Raw genomic sequence first — 16,135 nt, 5'->3', positions numbered from 1 at the left:
TCCCTCATTTGTGTTGCTCTTGAGGGAAGGGACTATGACTCCTTCTCCTGAAGTCCCCTCTCCCCGATGAGTCCCCAAGACTGACTTTGAAAGCAGGAAATCCTGTCAGCTCATCATGGTTCTGTTTTACCTTCAGGGGCCATGCTGGGGGGAGACCTCAGCAGTGCTAATGGAGCCTGTCCCAGCCCTGTTGGTGAGTGCAACTGCCCTTCTGCCTGGGAATGGGGTAGGCCTGCCTGCTCAGTGGCCTCGGGTCCAGGGTCCCGAAGGACTCAGATAGGAGAAGAGGGAGAGCCCAGGGCTTAAGTCGGATAGAGAGTCAGGATTTTGAAGCCCCTGGATTTGTTGTCTGTAGTAGTAATTAATGTGAATGATCAGAAGAGATGTAGGCTCAAGGAATTCTGGGCAAATTGCGGGAATGGACCAACATTTCTAGTTGGAGGGGAAGATGTAGGTATTTCCAGCTGAACAGGGCGTGTGTGGTTGAGATCTAGAAGATGAAATGTCTAGTGTTGGCCATATGGACAGTAGGTGCAGACAGGCAGACACACACATATATATACACACACGCAAATGTGTATATTGTCACTGTCACAGAAATAGCCGAACATTAGCTGTACACTTGTGATCATACATCCATAAGCCATAGAGGAAAGGCTGCCCTCCCACCCCCAGCAGCTGACAGCCCCTCCTGCCCTGTGCCGTTGTCTAGCTTGGTGACTATGACTTCGAATGTCACCATTGACGTCACTCTGACATTCCTACCATTCCCAGAGTGATCCGGGAATTGGGATGGAGGCGGCCACACACTTCCGGGGCACAACGTGCACTTAGGGGACAGAGCAAGGTGGCATTTCTGACTGCAGTCACCCCCACATGTCCGGCCTTCAGAGTCCCCCAGCTCAGCCTCAGGTACCATACAGCACCTCCCTGGCGGTAATTGTGTCCTGGGGTCAGAAAACTGGGAGGATGGGTAAATATTCCTCCGTCTCCGAGGAGGGCCAGAGAAATGCCTGCAAACCTTGAGGAAACTGTGATACATAGAGGCCCTTGAGCCCAGCAGATGGAAAGCAAGCAAGAGCCCTGGCTTGGCTTCTAGCCAGCTGTGTGACCCTGGACAAGTCACTCACCACACCTCTTCCAACCAGGCCTCAAGTTTCTTCCTCTGTAAACAGGGCTAATAATACATGCCTTGTCCATCTTGCACAGTTATTGTGAGGATTAAATGGGATAATGTGTGTGTGAAAGCCCTTTGTAGATTGTGGAGTGTGGAACAAATGTGAGAGATAGTTATTATGGTGGTTACTGCCCATGTAATTATGACGGTAGCTGTGTTATCAGTGCCCCAGTGCCAGTAACACCACCACCACCAAGGAATGACTTGTGTCCCCGGAGCTGTCATGTGCTGAGCCAAATCACAGCCTCCCTGGCTCGTGGGGAGGGAGCAGTCCGAGTGGTTGGTGCTTTGTCCTGGTGACCAGGATCCTCACAGAGGCCCAGATTCCAGGCCACCAGCCCTTCTCCATCCTGGATGATTGTGGGCCGGGTCAGTAGGGGATCTGAAGGTACTGGGCTTCCTGTCTGTGGTGAGAGAAAAGGTGGAGAGAAGATTGGCTGCAGAAAAACCGCTTGGCCTTTGTGGGGGACAGGAGATAATGGCTGTGTTCCAGTTCTTCCCACCGACCTCAGAGCGCCCCCACTCAGCCCCACCACATGTAGCATAGAGGTAGGGGGCTGAACCCAGTGATTAGGGAGTAAGGGATGTTCTCCTTTTAGTCCCAAGGCAGGATGATTTTAGGGGGGAAATCAGATAGCTCAGCACCCACTGAAAGCCCAGGCATTGCTTTGAGAGGATCTGGGTGATAGGAGTGAAGCCATGGGGGCCACTAACAGGGCTGAGAGGTAGGCCCATGCTTTTCCTTTTATGCCTTTTATGTCTTTTCACTCTCCAGGAAATGGCTATGTGAGTGCACGGGCTTCCCCTGGCCTCCTTCCGGTGGCCAATGGCAACAGCCTCAACAAAGTCATCCCTGCCAAGTCTCCGCCCCCACCCACCCACAGCGCCCAGCTCGGAGCCCCCAGCCGCAAGCCCGACCTTCGGGTCATCACTTCCCAGGGAGGAAAGGGGTTAATGCATCACTTGGTGAGTGGATGTCGGGGCTGGGGAGTGGGGGAGGAAAGAGCAGACCTCTGGCAGAAGAGATGAACGTGAACTATCAGTTAGGACTTCCAGGCATGGCTTGGACCTGACAAGAGGTTGGGGCACAGAAGTACAGCCTCAAGGGCAGTAAAAAGGGACAGGAGGTGGGAGAGAGAGAAGGCCCTCTGATGGGGAGGATGATAGGAGTGGTTTGTTAGCACAGCAGGAGGGATGGAAATGAGACGGTGAGGATTTCGTAATGGGTGGAGATTGGGAGACAGCATCTTCTGGAAATCAGGACAGTGAAGGCCCTATCCTTCCTGGTCGGGGGCTTCCCTAGCTCCCCTCTGTCTCCTTATGCTCTCCCCTGGGGAGAGCCGTAGAGGCAAGTGTGTGTCGGGAGGGACAGGGGCAAAGACCAGAGACTCAGCTGTCCCCTTCGTTTTATTTCTGCTCTCAGACTGAGGACCATTTAGATTTGGTAAGTGAGGCTGTGAGATGTTTGCCGTGGTTTTGAATTCTGGGTCGGCCCACTGCTGTGCAGTCACCTAGCATGGAGTACGTGTGTGCCCCTGTCCTTTCTCCTGTATGTGTAGTGTGTGTTGTTTTTTATTTGGTTACTTGCCAGGAGCTGTGCTCAGCGCCAAGCGGGATACAGAGGTGGATAGGGTGGGGGTGCGGGAATTAGACATGCATGTGTGTGTGCCTGTGTGTACATGGTGCCTTTGTACGGTGCTGCGTTCCTGCAGACACACCTTCTCTGTATATACGTTGAATGTGTGTGCACAGAGAGTGGGCCAGCCCCAGGCTTCAGAGACCCCACCCTGATTTGTCCAGGATGCCTGGATTAGGCCCTGGGACCATGGGGCTGGATCCTACCTCCCATCTTAACACCACTCAGGCGCCTAGAGCTTTCTTGGAACCCAAGACAGGGACCTCCTGAGGAGGGATGCCAGCTGGACAGCAAAATTGATTTTCCAGGGGGAGCTGAGCAAGCCAAGGCCAGAGCTGTCCTGCTTGGTGGGGGGCTTCTTTGCCCTCCTTCTGTCTCCTGTCCTCTTTCCTACACACAGCCCATCTCACAGGCACTCGTTCTTTGTCTCACACACATTTACTCTCTTCCCATATACTCACCCTCAGCCAGGAGTGGGGTGGGGGCTCCTCCCTCCCCAACTCCCTGACGGGAGGCCAGAGAGGCTGGAAAAGGCAGGCAGGCTTTGGCGGCCAACACGGCGGCAGTTTCGGCCCCAGCATGGAGTTGGAATAAACAAATGACTCAGCGGCAGATGGAGCTGACAGCCCCACACACGTGTGTACGTACACGCAGGCACACACCACGCCAGGCCCCGTGTTCCTCTCACAGATGCCAGCACACTTCTACCAGAGTGTGTGCTGCAGTGTGATGGATGGAGAGTAGACTCCAGAGGGACTAGGCAGGAGAAGTCTGGTGTCTATCCCTTCCCGACTCTGCCCAAAGAGACCAGGCCCAGTCTTGGTGTTGGGCCCACAGTGCCAGCATCTGTGTCTTCCTGTTTGCATGGGTGTAGGACTGAATGAATCTATGTGTGCATGTTTCTTTCCATGGATCTCAGCATCTCTGTGAATGTACCAGCGTGAATTTGTGTATCTCTGGGGCCTCCATGCTAAGGGACCCCACTTGGGCCTTAAGATTGAGGGCCCCCAGCCCAGACTTGGGATGGAGGGCCAGGATAAGGCAGCCCACCCATCTGCCATCTGCTGACAGATACTTCTGTCCTTCTGCAGAACAATGCCCAGCGCCTTGGGGTCTCCCAGTCTACCCACTCACTCACCACCCCAGTGGTTTCCGTGGCAACACCAAGTTTACTCAGCCAGGGCCTCCCCTTCTCTTCCATGCCCACTGCCTACAACACAGGTGAGTGTCCATGTGGCGTGTGTACGTGTGCACTTCAGCTGGGGGCAGGGAAGGGACCAGACAAGGAACGTTAGGTAACCCTGGGGGATGCCCCATCTGAGGAAGGCCCTTGATTCGGGAGATTCTCTACCTAATTAATGTTGTCAGATTTGGCAAACAAAAATACAAGCTGCTCTATTACTTTGAATTTCAAATAAAACAACAAATAATTTTTTAGTGTAAATGTGTCCAAAAATATGCTGAAGTATGTTCTACAGACAGATATACAATAAAAAGTATTTGTTGTTTTATCTGAAATTGAAACTTAACTGGGCATCTTCCGTTTCTAATATAGGACCTAGTGGAGGAGGGAGGCCCCAGCCCCTGCCCTCAAAAGCCTTCAGTGCGAGGAGGAAACAGGACAGAGGTGGGCTAAGCAGGCGATTCAAGCAGACCAAGCTCTAGACTCCAGGACTGGGGAGTGGGGAGGGGACATGGTCAGTTTAGTAAGACTCTCTGGAGGAAAGTGAAGGAATGAGGGCGAGGAGGCCAGAGAGGAAGCATGGTAAGGGTAGATTTGTCCAGTTTCTTGGAGAAGCTTTCCAGGGGGCTCCAGGGGGAGAAGGAGGAAGGGAGTCTCTTAGCCTGATGATGCCTTCGTGGTGCAATGATGAGGAAGAAGGAAGGAGAAGACTGGTGAGGGTTTGGGAGGGGGATCTGAAGGCGAAGAGTCACTTAGCACACAGGAGAGGTCTCTGGGTAGAGGAATTCAGACAGAACACCCAGTTCTCAAGCTGTCCTGGGTCTCCAGGGCTGTCCTGGTCTGTGTCACCCACTCACACCTGCCCAGGAACAGTCTGTGACTCTCGGCCATCCTTGCCTGCACTCCAAGATGCTGTGTCAGGAAGGATTTCCCAGTGGAAAAGGCCTTGTCACCTTGTTCGAGAGCACTTCTGTGGCTGGGAACCTGGGCTATTTCCAGCTGAAGAGACCTCTGCCTTCTTCCAGGTTCCCACAAGTGAATGGTTTGAGTTAGGGATGTTCCTGTGATAAGATCAGACTGGACCAAAAGACCCTTAAACTCCCCCCTGCCCCGCCCACCAAGCTTCCACAACAGAGGTGAACCATGCTAGGTTCCAGACACCAGTATCCCACCTTCCCATGTGTATAAAGCTGGAACCCAGCCCCGTTTAGGGAAACCTCTTGTGGAAGGTACGAGAGCTGGAGGAACTGCTTCATTTTGAGGGGCCAGACTCTAACATGGGTGTCTGTGTCTGGATCCTCTCACTCTAGTGTCTGTAAGTCCTTCATCCCTTGTGTGTGTGCCCGCTTGTGTACTCACCCCCAGGTTGTCATGTCCTCAGGCAGCTTCAGAGTGGAGCTCTTCAGATGGCCGTGCCCTGTGGGCGGTCTCCTCATCTGTGGGAGGTGTGGGTGGACAGGAGGGCTCTGAGGCTCTTCCAGCCCTGCCATCTGGGACTCTGGGAAAAGCCGGCTTCCTGAGGGTGGGCGGGGTGGGGCAGTGGTGGAGGGCTACGCAGATCATCTTTCAGGAGCTGTTGTTATTTAGGAATCCCACAGTGGTGGGTTTTTTGCCAAGTCTCTAAGACACCATCTTCTTGGGGCCGACTGCCAATCTTTGTGGAGCAGGAGGAAGATTGGTTGGTGTCAGTAAGCCCAGTACAGGCCCTCACCAAGGCCAGACTTTGGACTTTTACTTGTCAGTGTGGTGTGAAAGCAGGTTCTGACCCTGGGCCTGTCCTGGGAGTCCTGCTGGGACGTGTGTGGGGTTTCTCACATCCTCTCAGAAACTGGAGGCTCTAGTTCCTCTTGCTACAGGAGCAGCTCAGCACATCTCAATTCAAACAGCAGGTGTTTTCAGGTGACCCTAGGTGTATAAACAAAACCCCAGCGAATGCATTGCTGTTTAGTTGTTCACTGTTTACAGTCCTTGGCCCCAGTTCAAGTTCCGGCTGGGGGTGTTCTGGCTTATGGTAATGTCTTGGGTAAGGGACGGGCCTGGCCCCTTGTTGACACTGGCTGAGAGGTCTGGCTGTAGTTGCCCTGGCAGCAGACCGAGTGGGCTGCCAGGTAGCCTCTGGGCCACATTCCTCCTGGCCTGGGGGAGCCAGGCCTCCCAATAGACAGGGCTGGAGTGTGGTAGGAACAGTGGGGAACTGCGAATTGTGTCTCTACCATTCACTCAGTGAGGGCCTTGATCAAGGCACTGCACTGTTCTAGGCTTGGCTTCCTTGTTTGTAAAGCAAGGCTTGGAAATACTTGATACCAGGGGCCCCGTTCTGTCCTTACTCTGCCTTTTAAATATAGGCATGTCAGAACCCTGGCTAACGTTGTTACAAGGCCAGAGGCAAGCAGAGGCCATCTCTAGGGATAGATTCAAAGGTGATAAGTAGACCTGCAGCCTTGGCTGTGCCCCTGGCTTTCTCTGTGACTGAGGGCAAGTTGCCTCATTTGTAAAGGAATGATAATGATAGGCAAATTTTTTGTATAGCTATTATGTGCCAGACACTGTTCTACCTGCTTTATGTGTGTTAGCTCCTTAGTCCTTGAAACAGCTGATTGATATAGGTAGGATTATTGCTTCCAGTTTATGGGCAGAGGATAAGTAACTTGCCCAAGGTCATGTGACCTGTAAGTGGAGCTAGACAGGAAGTTTGACCTCATAGCTCATGCCTTTAACACCTTGCTATATTGCAGAGATAATACTACCTCCCCTGCATGAAAACAGAGGGCCAGAGCAAATTACCCCTGTGTAGTAGCATGGGGGTGTAGTGTTGGGATGACTGGGGGATATGGGCTCCACTCATAACACATGCCCTCCCACCGTTACAGTACAGTCTCCCTGTGTTCCTCAAGGACAAAACTGTCTAAACTGTCGCAAACAGGATGCAATGTGAAACATAACAGTGCGATGTAAATTGTGAAACATTTCATGATTCTATTCATTCCGTAACAGTGTAAACATCACAGTTTCTTCATTAAGATAGAAATTTAAAAAGATAATGAGCACCGTCTCATGGGGACCTCTGCCAGAACCCCAGCCAGTTGTGTCCCAGGTGTTTTCCCTTTAGCCCCTCTGCTCTTGCTCTTGCAGGCTCACCTGCTCTGGGGGCAGGAGGAGTTGGGTGGCTACCGTGGGTCCTGTGTGTTTATGTGTGTGGGCGCAGCAGCTCGAACCTTTGCTGCGACACAATCTTTGGGAAACTCGGGACTTTGCAGAAGGTGGAATTGTAGTTAGTCATTCGCTTCTAGTGCCCGGATTCACCTGGTGTTGACTGTGACTCCTCTCTGCTTCAGAAAGTCTTGTCTGACAGGATGACAGTTAGACATATATTGTTAATGTTGTTGGGTGCCAGCGAGTCAGTTTTGACTCCTAACAACCCCATCTGACAAAGTAGATCTGCCCCATAGGGTTTTCTAGGCTGTAATCTGTACAGGAGCAGATCGTTAGGTCTTTCTCCCACCAGAGCCATTGCTACCCTTTCGGTTAGCAGCTGAGCACTTAATCATTGAGCTACCAAGGCTCCTTAGACATGTATTAGACATTCCCTAAAACTTTTTGTTTTTCTTCTTTCTTTTTTTAAATTGTAAATGTGATATCTACATATGGTTTTTAAAAAAGTAAAACACTGTGGGGAAAAAAACATCTCTTTTTACCCTCTATCTCTGATCCCCAGTCCTATATCCCCAAGATAAAAATCAGTAGTTTTGTGAACTGCCATCAACATTTTCTCAGCTAACATCAACCTATGTCTCTCCTGTTTCTTCTGCCCCTTGTAAACGGACTGCTTCTCATCTTGCTTTTTTCTTTTGGTAATTATCCTGGAGATTTTTTCGTATGAGCTTATATGAAAAACAGAACCTCATTCCCTTTCGGCACCACGTAGTATGCTATTGTATGGGTGCACTGTAATAGATTTTAATCAGACTCCATTGATAAGAGCATGAGAATGTTTCCTGGTTTTTGGTTTGGTTTGATTTTTGCAAATAATGCTGCCGGGAATATCTTTGTGTATATATATAGTTATCTTTTTCTAGTTTTTTGAGACTGTTTGGTAGAGTAAATTTCTGGTAATAGAACTACTGGGTCAGAGGATATATGCATGTTATATTTTCATAGATATTGCAAAATTGCCTTTCAAAAATGTAAACTCCCACCTACGGGATGAGAGTGCTTGCTTTGCTACACCCTCACCCACACTGAGTTTGATCACACTTTCTGCGTTTTGCTGATACGATGGTTAAAATAGTAGCTCTTGGTTATTACGATTTGCGTTTCTTTAACTCTGAGTGCCACCTTCACTGACTTTTGATGAGTATATTTAATTATCCACGTATGTCATTAAGTACTCCCCCTCTTGTCTCCACCCTTGTCCTGGAGGCACCTCCCCGACGAGAGCCTCAGGTCCTCTCCCCACCTCCAGGCTCACCCTCCCTAATTCCCCCTCCCCCTGCAGACTACCAGTTGACCAGTGCAGAGCTGTCCTCCTTACCAGCCTTCAGTTCACCTGGGGGGCTGTCGCTAGGCAACGTCACTGCCTGGCAACAGCCACAACAGCCCCAGCAGCCTCCACAGCCACAGCCTCCACAGCCACAGCCACAGCCTCAGCAGCCGCAGCAGCCGCAGCCACCGCAGCAGCCGCCTCAGCAACAGCCCCACCTCGTCCCCGTGTCTCTCGGCAACCTGATGTGAGTCTGGGAGGTTTCCCAGTGAATGTTTGGGGAGGGAGAGCTGAGGAGCAGGGGAAGGGGGGTCGAGGGTCCCCCTGAGAGCTGGGTTCCCCACAAGGACGTCTGTCATGGACAATCTGTAAGGCTGTGCAGGTTGTACAGTGGACAGCCTGTGAGGCAGCCCGGGGTCACCTGTATAGGCCTAGGAGACCCATCCTGAGCCCTTTCCCCAGCAGGCCCAGGGTAGGGGTGGGGGTGACCCTGGTCTGCAGAAGGTGACAGAGACGGATAGACAGAAAACTAATGTTATGTATCCCCTTCCCTTCACTGCCCTCTGTGTCCTGGTCTCTGTCTACATCCACTTGTCTTTCCCCCTCCCCACACCCTATCCCCCACATTGTCTGTCCTCTTTTTCACTTTCTGTCCTGTGACCTCCTGTCACCTCTTTCTGTCTCTCACCCACTCTGTTTCTATCCCCTGTACCCCATCCCCATCACCTGCCTGCAGCCCGGGCAGCCCACTGCCCCACGTGGGTGCTGCCCTCACAGTCACCACCCACCCCCACATCAGCATCAAGTCAGAACCCGTGTCGCCAAGCCGCGAGCGCAGCCCTGCGCCTCCCCCTCCAGCTGTGTTCCCGGCTGCCCGCGCTGAGCCTGGTGATGGTCTCAGCAGCCCGGCCGGGGGCTCCTATGAGACGGGAGACCGGGATGACGGACGGGGAGACTTCGGGCCCACACTGGGCCTGCTGCGCCCGGCCCCAGAGCAGGAGGCTGAGGGCTCAGCTGTGAAGAGGATGCGGCTCGATACCTGGGTACTGTAGCATTACCCCACCTGTCTGCCAGTGTCTGCTACACCCAGGGACCGTCCCGTGTGCCCCCAATCTGTCTTTTCCCCCACCTGAGAGGCCTTGTGCCCAGCTAGCCCTTCTACCAGCCATTTTGAGGCAGCACCAGTCCCCTTTTGCCCCACAAAGGCCAATCTCCTACCCCCTCCAGCATCAGTCCCTTTGCTGAATGACTTCTTCCCCTCAGAGCTGGCTCGGCCGTTGAGTCCTGGGGAGAAGGGAGTGGGGGGTGCACACCTGTAGCCCAGGCCACCCCCTCTCACCCCCTTCTCCATCTCCTCTCTTCACAGACATTAAAGTGACGATTCCCACTCCCCTCCTCTCAGCCTCCCTGATGAAGAGTTGACAATCTCACCGCCCACCCCTCCCTGTCCTGGGCTCCTCCCGCTCGACCCCACTTCCTTTCTTGTGCTCCGTGTCCTGTTGATGGTTACATTTGTGTATAATTATTATTATATTATTATTATTATTATTATATTTTTTTTTCAATTTGGACTCTCGCTTTGGAGAGGGGGATGCTTCCATCCCCTCTTTCTACACCCCCCACCATTTTCACTGGCTGGGGGGGGGTCTCTTTTTTGCAGGAAGGGGGGGACACTTTGCACGTTGTACACATATGCTGCAGGAAGGGGTGGGGACCCTGACAGGCCTTGGGAAAGGACAGGTGCCGAGCCCCGCAAGCGGAGCCCTCCCACCCCCTCCCCCAGAGAGAGGGAAATAACCAAAAAAACTACCAAACAACAACAAAAAACCCATACAATAGACTGAAACCCCAAAGTTAACTCGATGGGTGGGTTTGTGTTTCAGGGGGAAAGGGAGGCAGAGGTTCTGAAATCAGAGGCTCTGCTTCTGGGCTGTTCGCATGGCCACTGGCACATGGGGCAGAATGCCCCAGCCTGGCCCCCGAAGTGCCCCTGCACACCCACAGGACACTCACTGATTCTCCTGTCAGCTGTACCCCCTAGGTGTGCGGGTGCTGGCTGAGAGGACTGCCAGGGAATCAGAGGCTGGAGGGAGGGGCCTGGGGTGGGGACCCCTCTCGAAGCACATTTGGAGAGAAAGACAAAGAGAGCCATGAGGAGAGGGCTGAGGAGGGGCAGAAGGGCTGGGGCAAGGGGTGAACCGGGCCCCTGCCCTTCCCCGGCCTTTTCTCTAAATATACAGTGCAATAGCTCCCCATCCCTCAGTTGACACCAGCTCTGTAAGCTGGCCACAACCAGCAGGGAGACTGGGAGAGGAACTCCAGTGAGGTGGCTCAGCGAGAGTCAGCCTTGGGCTTCCCTGGGGGCCTGAGGACCAGAAGGGAGGTAGGCGCACCCCTAGAGCCCTTTCATTCAGGGGCAGGTGTCAGTGAGGGGACTCCTTGCACGCACACATACCCAGAGGAGTGGACACTGGGATGGTCTGTGGGGGTGGGAGGGAGGGGCAGATGAGCCTCCCTGACGCTCCTTGGTCCCTCTCCCTGGTCCCTCTCCCCAGCCCGTCCTCTCAGCTCCTCCACTCCTGACCCCACCTCCCTGCTCTTGGCGCCCTCATTGTCTCGCTACCTCCTGTCCCACCACCCCCAGGCCGCATCCCACCTTCCCTCTTGGCTACTGTAATTGTAAATAGCAACCTTTGGAAAAAAACGTTAGCAGTGTAACAGTCCAGGAAACTGTTTTTTTTTTTGTTGTTGTTGTATTGATATGAAATGAGATTCTATTTTTGTCAAAGTATATTGTAATAATAATGACTCAAATGGCCCGTACTGTACAGACGAGATTCTTCTGCTGTTGTTCTTGCTCCCCCCCTCCCGAGTCTGCCCCTCTCTTGTGCCTCCTCAGTGGAGGCAGTGGCCAAGGGGCCCAGGGGCAGCCGAAACAAGGGGGCCTGAGACCTCGGGCTGGATCAAAGATCAAACTGGAGGGGGCAGGCCCCCAGCCCTCCATCCACCACTACCCCCGCCCTGAGGGACCTGGGCTGGGGTGACATGGGCAGGCAGGCAGGGGTCTGCCCAGGTCCTTCAGGCAAGCCCACTCCTGCCCAAGGGGTGCAGCGCTCCCTTGGAGTTTCATCCTGGCTGGAGAGTAGAGTTAGACAAGGCCCGGGTCCGTGGTAAATGACTGTCTTTGCCCGCCTCTGTGACCCGGCCGCTTGCAGTATTCCGACACTTGACGCAGGGAAGGACCCAGAAGCAGAAGGGTGTGTATGACCACACAAGTACCTGAGTGAGTTCATGAAGGCATCTGTATTTATGTGTCTGAGTGTACCTGTGTATTTATGTGCGTGCGTGTGTGCGCGTGTGTGTGGTTGCATGGGTGTACCTGTGTGTGTGTCTGAGCCTATCTGGGTGTATACAAATCTTTGTGTGCTTTGAGCTCGGAGGGCATCGCTGCCTGTGTGTGCCTGGCTGTGTGTTTACAAAGGGACAGGTGGCTGTTTCCCAGCCACACAGCCCTGCCTTCCAACCCTGTGATCCTCCTTCCTGAGCCCCATTGCCTTTCCCTTGCTCCTTCATCTGCTCTCACCTTCAGCTCAGACCTGTTAATAGTGCAGGTAGGGGGGTTTTGCTAGTTGGCCCTCCCTGCTTCTTCCCATGACCCTACCTCTCCCAGGGCTTCCCTCAGGAACCTTTGCCTCCACCCACAATTGTCCACTTAGTCCCACAAACCTTACTCACAGTCTTCTTTTCCGGAGTGCCCTCTCCCCCCTGGCCAGCCCTGCTTTTTTGTATGGTAAATAGCTGTCTTTGCCCACCTCTATGACCCAGCCTCTTGGCAGTATTCAGACACTCAACACAGAACTCAAGTCTCTCTTCTTCCCTGGAGCTTTTCCTTCACTGGGCAGTGATCCTTCCATTCTTGCAGCTTAGCCCCCACGCTAATTGGGCACCCAGCATGTCCGGTCTTCCCACCTCTCCTGCAGGTTTCTGGAGGAGTTTCAGGAATTGATGACATTTGATCAGGGCCTTGGAAGAAGCCAGGGTGTGGTCTTGTGCATGCGTGTATCCCCAGAGCCTTGCCCAGTGCCTGGCACATAGTAGGCACTTGTTAAATGCTGACTGGGTGAATGATTGAATGATAGGTGCTCAATAAACATTGAATGACTGGCCTTCCCTTCTCAGGCTACTCCCACCATCAGTCTGCCCAGCTTTCTGGGCTGGGCTTGGCCACCATTAAACTTGGGGTGGGGGTGAGGGCTCCTGTAGTTCATGGTGCAATATTCACCAGTTTTGCTTTCTGCCTTGTAATGGCAAACCTGGCTTTTGATTACCATGTGTGGCTGTGTGGATGTCTGTGTGTCCTTCTGTGTCCCTGGGTGGGGCAGGGGCTGGTCTGTGAATGAATGTGTGACATTTCTGCAATTCAGTATCCCAGGGTTTCTCTTGGAGTTAGGGGCTCCTGGCCAGCCAGATGAATGAGTCCCTGGGAACCCAGATTTCAAGTGGGGACTTAATTTCTTCTTCCTCTCACAAGCCAAATTTGCCTCCACCCACTCCCTCCTCTGAAGAACTGGGCATTTGCCAAAGTAACCACTGGAGTCATCCAATGCCCCTCCCCTCCCCAGGTTTCCCACAGCGTTCAGGGACAGTGGGCAAGAGGACACCCCCAACAGAACACACCATTTCCTGTCACCCCAACAGTGCACTCAATGCAGCGAGACTGACCCCTGACTCCCCACCCCAGGCCTCCCCACCTTGGACAGGAAGGAAGTAATGCACCTTCTCTTGCTGATTATTTATTTGTTTGGAGAGACAGAAATGATGTAAAAGTGTATCTAGAAATATCTATATCTCTATATATTTTTAACTGACTCTTTGGAATCCCCTGGGGGGTCGGGGGTGAATTTAGGCTTTCATGGAGAGGAGGAATCATGGAGCCTGGGATCGCCTTGTTCTCCTGTCTGCCACTTATTCCCACTCCCCATGCAGCTGGTAGAAGGAATGGGATTTGTATGGGAGTTGGGGGGGCTGGAATGTTGTATGGAGAATCTGGATTCTCTCAATCTTCCCAACTCAAGTCCCAGAGGGAGGGAGGGGAGGGGAGGGCAAGGAGGGAGGGAGGGGTGGGGAGGGGCCATGGAGGTGCCCACCCCCAAACCCGACAATCACCCACACTCCTGAGGCTCCTCCTGGGTCCTGGGGCAGGGCGAGTCCAAGTGTGTGGCTGTTGATTTGTTTTCAATATTTCTTTTCGTGCTGTATGGTGATGCTTTCTTAGTATTCTACACAATAAGAAAAGACAAAGTCCTCGAGATTCTTATGAGTTTTGTTTGAAAACTCTTTCACTATATTTGTTGTAAAGAGGTTTACTATTAAAAGAAAAAGAATACACGTTTCTGATACTTGGGCTTGGGCTCTGGTTTCTTTGGTGCGGTCGGCTGCGGAGGGGGAAGGGAGGGCTTGTGTGGCTCTGCCAGGGGGCCAGGCCAGAGCACCACCTCAGCAGGAACAGTGGTGGTTAGCCTGCCCTGCCGGGGAGGGCACTTCCAGGAGGTCTGAGGTGGGATTCTCCTAAGCTCACATCTCCAGGATGAGAATTTCTTCCAGGTACTTCTGTCAGAAGGAGTGGTAGCCCCAGCACTGAGCAGGGGTTGCCCAGTTAGAAGCTGCAGGAGGGATCCTGGGACACAAGAATAACAGAAATACCTCTGAAGGTCAGGTCAGGCACAGGATGCTGTTTGGTGTAGCATGGTAGAGGACCTTCAACTGCTGAAAACCTTCATTCACCAGAAACTTGCCAGGCGCCATGTCAGGCACAGATGGATTCCACACCTTAGTGGCCCTCCTGGAGTTCACTCCAGCAGGGGAATCTGCCCTTCCTTCCTTTTGAAGTGCTTTAACTGGCCGAGAAGTCTCTCCTTCCCCTCCTCACATATCCCAGAGGGCCCCACACACCCACCTGGTGCCCTTCGGCAGGGCAGGCTGCACTTAACTGCTGCTTCCCCCACCCCTGCAAAGCTGTGCCAAGGGGCAGAGGCAGCTGCTGTCAGGGAGGCGCACCAGACTTGGCTCACTGTTAACAGGGTTTGGCCACTCCTCTGCCAGGCCCTGCTGGGTGCTGCAGAGTCAAAGATGGAGTGAGTTGCCCATATAGGATGGCTGAGACAGGCCTGCAAATGCCTAAAATCAACATCACCTGGTTCAAGCTTTGGTGGCTGCAGATGCGGGCTGCTGCAAGAGCACATAGGAGTCAGGTAGGTCACAACGTCTTTGAGCCTTAGGTTTCCTCCTTTGCAAAATGCAGCGATATGTACCAGCCCTGCCTCCCTCACAGAGCGATTGCAGCCTTGGCCTCATGTCTCCCTCAGCTGGAGCAGAGAGGAAAGGTGAACTTGCGCAGGAAGGAGTTAAGAAGATGACGTCCTCCAGATGAGGCTCTCCTGCTGGCTGCCTGTGGTAGCAGCTTCCAAGTTGGCCAGCAGTCATTCCTGCCTGGTCCTTATGCCCTGTCTAGTCCCCTCCCACACTGAATCAGAGTTGGTATGTGTGACCAACAAAATACGGCAGAAGTAATGGTATGTGAGTTCTGAGGCTAAGTCATAAAAGATGTGGCTTCTGCTTCTCTCTCTTTCTCTGTCATTTGCTCTGGAGGAAGCCAGATGCTGTATGGCAGGACACTTAAGCAGCCCCATGGAGAGGCCTACATGGCAAAGAACTGAGGCATCCTTCCAACAGACACTTGAGTGAGGCCTTCTTTTCCTTCTGTCCTTATAGTTTCCAAGCTTCCCCAGACATTGCTACAGATGAGAACCTATGTACATCCCAGCTCACCATGCCCATGGAAGAGAGGACCCCTCTCTGAGATGACCAAAACAGCCCTGACTCAACAGCCAAGTCCTGAGCAAAAACTCTCTCCCCTGTACATCTCATATCGGTTCCTCAGATTGTCTAGCCTGCCCTTCCTTCCTGTTAAAAAAAAATGGAGCCAACTGTAAAAGTGGCATGGTGGCAGCGTCCAACCTCCTCATCTAACTTCAGGAGGGGAAGGGGAAAGGATCATTATTAGATCGACAGCCCGAGGCTGATTGCTTATTACCAATTCCTACACCAGTCGCCCCTCCTATGGCACACTACTCCTCTGCTGGGTTTGATAATTCGTTGCAATGGCCACACAGAACTCAGAGACAATACTCAGGATTATGGGGTTTATTAGTGAAGTACCAAGTTACAATTCAGGATCAGGGACAACTCAGGATGCAGTTCTTTGGTGAAGACAGATTCTCAGCCATGCCCACAAACTGGCTTCTCTCCCTGGCCCTTGGCCTCTCAGACCTCTTGGGCCAGCCCAGCCTCTGCCCTGCTCAGGCAAGTGTTAACAAAGCTCTTTAGCTCCACTGATAAGTGCCCAGAGATATCCTGCTCTGCCAGCAAGCCTCCTGCCTGAAGACACTCAGCTATCTTGTTCTGTGGGCCAGAAAGCCCACTGCACCTGTCTCCTGGTACTGTTGCTGCCGGTTCTCCACCACAGCTTCTCACCATCTCACACCTTCTCCAGTGTTACAGCTGTCTCCTGGGCCTAGAAAGTTCTCAGCACAGTGAACTCAGGACCAAAGTACATGCTGTGCCCCCAGCTCTTCTTTCTTGGCTATAATGAGGTCCCCC

General features: G+C 52.8%; 1 protein-coding gene across 3 annotated transcripts in view; it reads left to right on the top strand.

The window, feature by feature from the left end:
* MEF2D (myocyte enhancer factor 2D) overlaps positions 1–11,308 on the top strand; it is a 32,392-nt gene extending 21,084 nt beyond the window's left edge. For all 3 annotated transcript variants that reach the window (XM_064282720.1, XM_064282719.1, XM_010594836.3), the window contains 6 exons: positions 137–193; positions 1,953–2,143; positions 3,905–4,034; positions 8,492–8,723; positions 9,213–9,519; positions 9,843–11,308. In XM_064282720.1, the coding sequence (XP_064138790.1) occupies positions 137–193; positions 1,953–2,143; positions 3,905–4,034; positions 8,492–8,723; positions 9,213–9,519; positions 9,843–9,854 (929 nt within the window). In that variant the 3' untranslated portion in view covers positions 9,855–11,308. The remainder of the gene's footprint in view (positions 1–136; positions 194–1,952; positions 2,144–3,904; positions 4,035–8,491; positions 8,724–9,212; positions 9,520–9,842) is intronic.
* Positions 11,309–16,135: the final 4,827 nt, after the last annotated feature.

The sequence above is a fragment of the Loxodonta africana genome, chromosome 3 (genome assembly GCF_030014295.1).
Source record: "Loxodonta africana isolate mLoxAfr1 chromosome 3, mLoxAfr1.hap2, whole genome shotgun sequence".
In the NCBI taxonomy this organism is placed as follows: Eukaryota; Metazoa; Chordata; class Mammalia; order Proboscidea; family Elephantidae; genus Loxodonta; species Loxodonta africana.
The sequence above is the reverse complement of the archived record's forward strand: the minus strand, read 5'-3'. Positions and strand labels throughout refer to the sequence as shown.